General features: G+C 36.5%; 1 protein-coding gene across 2 annotated transcripts in view; it reads right to left on the bottom strand.

Annotated features, from left to right (window-relative positions):
- LOC108574565 (1-phosphatidylinositol 4,5-bisphosphate phosphodiesterase-like) overlaps window positions 1-3,241 on the bottom strand; it is a 14,462-nt gene that overhangs the window by 6,923 nt on the left and 4,298 nt on the right. For both annotated transcript variants that reach the window (XM_017937174.1, XM_017937175.1), the window contains exons 9-10: window positions 2,877-3,135; window positions 1,336-1,521 (exon numbers count right to left, since the gene is read on the bottom strand). In XM_017937174.1, coding sequence (XP_017792663.1) covers window positions 1,336-1,521; window positions 2,877-3,135 — 445 coding nt within the window. The remainder of the gene's footprint in view (window positions 1-1,335; window positions 1,522-2,876; window positions 3,136-3,241) is intronic.

The following is a 3,241-nucleotide window of genomic DNA, read 5'->3' as shown; positions in this document are numbered from 1 at the left end:
TATGAGAAATGGTGTTACATTCTGTGATGTAAACAGTGAAATGAACGTAGCGGGCAAAGGAAGATTCACAAGCCCAATCGACACAACCAAGTTTTGTAACAATATCGTGTTTGGTATCATTTTAATCAGGAAAATCTCACCAATATTTTGATGAAATTTTTATTAACGAAAAATTGAAAATAACAAACTTTTGCAGTTTTGTTAGTATTGTCTCACGGACATACCGACGCCGAATGCGATAAAGAGATGCCCCGGCCGTGTCACATTACTCGCTTGCGTGGTTCAAGGGTGGTCCCCCCTTGTGGTGGGGATAGACCATGAACAGTCATGGCGTAGATCCGAAAGAACTCTTATAGAACTTTTACCGTATCGCCAACGAGCGGAACCTTAAAATCTGTCATTGGGGAATAGGCTCGGCGGCGGCGTAGAAACCAGCGGCAAAGGACGCGACGTCTTGTTGCCGAACACAAAGAGGACGCGTGCACGGGGCCGGTGGCCCGACGTCACCGCGTACAGAGAGATACGGATTCGGAACAAAGGATCTCGCCACGAAGTGGGGAGAGTCTTGGGACTCTCTGGGAGGAGGACTGTGTCAAAAAGGCACGGCACTTACCCGAGAACCTTCGGCGAGAAAAGAATTCTAACATACAGGGCTGGATTTAGACTTGCTGAGGCCCTAAGCTATACAAAACCCGGAGGGCCCCCTACTGTTTTAAATTACATCAGCTGGTCTCAGAAAAATTTAAAATATATACTCCTTTTTAATATCTAAATGTTTAACTCAAGAGAGATTCTTAGGAAGAAAGTTACAAATGGACGAGATATTATTATCATAATTAAACGACTCATGGAACAGAAAGTTTGAAATTAAAATAGGAAAATAAAAGGTAAAAATTAAATTAATATAACAACATAATTGGTAGTATATAAAAAATTAATCTTATTGGATAGATACCCTTTGAAGTTAGCCGACATTTTAAAAACTCTCAAATAAATGCTTTTGAAAAAAAAAAGAAGACAAAATATCTCAATCACATTTACAATGCGCCAAAATTATTTTAATGTTATATTTTGTATATTCAAAATTATTTAGAAATTGTCATAGTGATATGTCTGACTTCATTTGAGTGATTTTTCTACGAGATGTTTTTTTATCAATTTTTATATTTTTCTGTTTTTTTTTTTATTTGAGGCAGATTGCAAGGCCCTCCTAAGCTGTAGCTTTTTGAACTTATACGTAAATCCGACAAATTATGTCACTCACCCTGTACAAGTCTACAAAAATGATTGTTAACGTTTAAACGGACAAGCATAATCATAAACATAATCGTTAACCTTAGGTGGTTCCGGTGGTGCAGGAGGTGCATTTGGATCCTCAACCACTTCGTCTTTCGCTTCGAATTGCCCGGAGCGGAATAACTCAAGCTCTACCTTCTCCACCTCTGGCTTCAGTCTCTTATTCTTGATTAATATCTTTCGTTTCAGCGCGCTCGGCGGTGGAAGTGGATGTCCGGGTTCAAGCTGCGTCATTTTATTTACGATTACAAAACAAACGTATTTCTCGCGGGACATTCATTCGTACGATGAACATGTTTCTCATTTCTGCTATTTTTTTTTTTTTTTTTCATTTTGTCCGTTCGCATTAGATCGAGAGAACTCGTATTTTTCAACGGACGAGTTATAAATTTTATAGAATTCCCTTACCGATGCTTGTCCTGTCCCGGCGGGGGAAAGCGTGCTTTTCGGGTCGCGTGAAACGCGAATGAAACGAGATACCTCCGCGAATTATCATTTTTAACGTCGACGTGCATCGTAAACCTCCTTGTTCGAAAAACTTTTCTAGAACTCGGTAGCTCTTGACAAATTTCGCACCGCGATAATTTACAGCTCGCGATGATTCTTTTAAAACGTGCAGTTTCTTTTTTTTTTTTTTTTTTTAGAAAATAAGAATAATGTTCGGTACGTTATTAGCAACAATTGATGCATAATCGTGAAAGAAAAGGATAAAATTATTTTACAATTTTTAAGCTGCAATTTCCTTACGAATTTTGTAATACATACAGGGTGACCAATAAAAATCGCCATCTTGAATATCTCATCATCTCGAAGAAAAGAGAAAATTTTTTTTTAATGAAAATTGTTTAGTGTAAGAGGGACCATCGTATTGGTCGTAACGATTTTTTTTTATAGGTGGAGTAACTGAAAAGATGTGAAGGTCATCTCTGTTTTTTTAACGTCATGTCATAGTTTTTTATTCATTTTTTAATAGCAGTCCTTAAGAAGTACACAAAGATCTATAACACAAGGTTAGTAAAGGTCATAGAAGGTTTGTTACATTACTACTGCTGACGCAATTTCTCTTTTAATTGCGTCAGAATTTCGTTAGGCACATCTACCTCTGTGACCTTGACTAACCTTGCGTTTTAAATTTTTATGTTCGTCTTAGAAGCTGCTATTAATAAATAAATAAAAAACTATGACATTTCGTTAAAAAAAAAAGGATGATCCTCACATCTCTTCAAAGACTCTAGCTACAAAACAATCGTTTATACTATAATTCCTTAACTCATATTGACCCTTACTAACTCATAAATATGATGGTCCTTTTCGTATCAAACAATTTTCATTCGAAAAATTTTTTTCTTACTTTCGTGGTTCCGGAGATATTCAAGATGGCGATTTTTATTTGTCCACCCTGTATAATACAGCGTAAGGAAATGACCTTAATTTTTTTAAGCGATAGCGAGAGTTGAAATAGCTTAACACAGTCACTAGTTTTATGTATTCCACTGTTGTATTACACTACGGGTTAAATACTATTCTTTCTTTCATTTTTGAAAGAAATCCAAGGGGGAGTTATTAGGGTTATTACCTACCGGATAATCTTTCAAAGGCTCTTTCAGCAGTAAATCGCCTAATATTTCGTCACAGTACTTGGCTAATTTATATTGCTGTTTCAGACAGCAGTGATTTTCAAAGCTCAAAATTATAGGATACTCTGAGGTAACGAAAGCAGTGTCCCTCAGGGCGTATATCACGTCTTTGAAAAGGATATCAGTACACATGGCTTTCCCGTGAGTTATTATGGGTTCTTCGTCTTCTCCTTTTCCATCCCAACAGTCGAGTTCTACACATCTGATGGGTATTCGATTAGTACTTTTTTTTTTTGTGTACGTTTTTTCAATAATTTAAGTATTTATTAAAAATTTCACGAATGTCGTTAACGACAATTAAATGTTAC

Source organism: Habropoda laboriosa, unplaced genomic scaffold (genome assembly GCF_001263275.1).
Source record: "Habropoda laboriosa isolate 0110345459 unplaced genomic scaffold, ASM126327v1 scaffold175, whole genome shotgun sequence".
Lineage (NCBI taxonomy): Eukaryota > Metazoa > Arthropoda > Insecta > Hymenoptera > Apidae > Habropoda > Habropoda laboriosa.
Note: the sequence above shows the minus strand (reverse complement) of the source record. Positions and strands in the feature narration are given on the sequence as shown.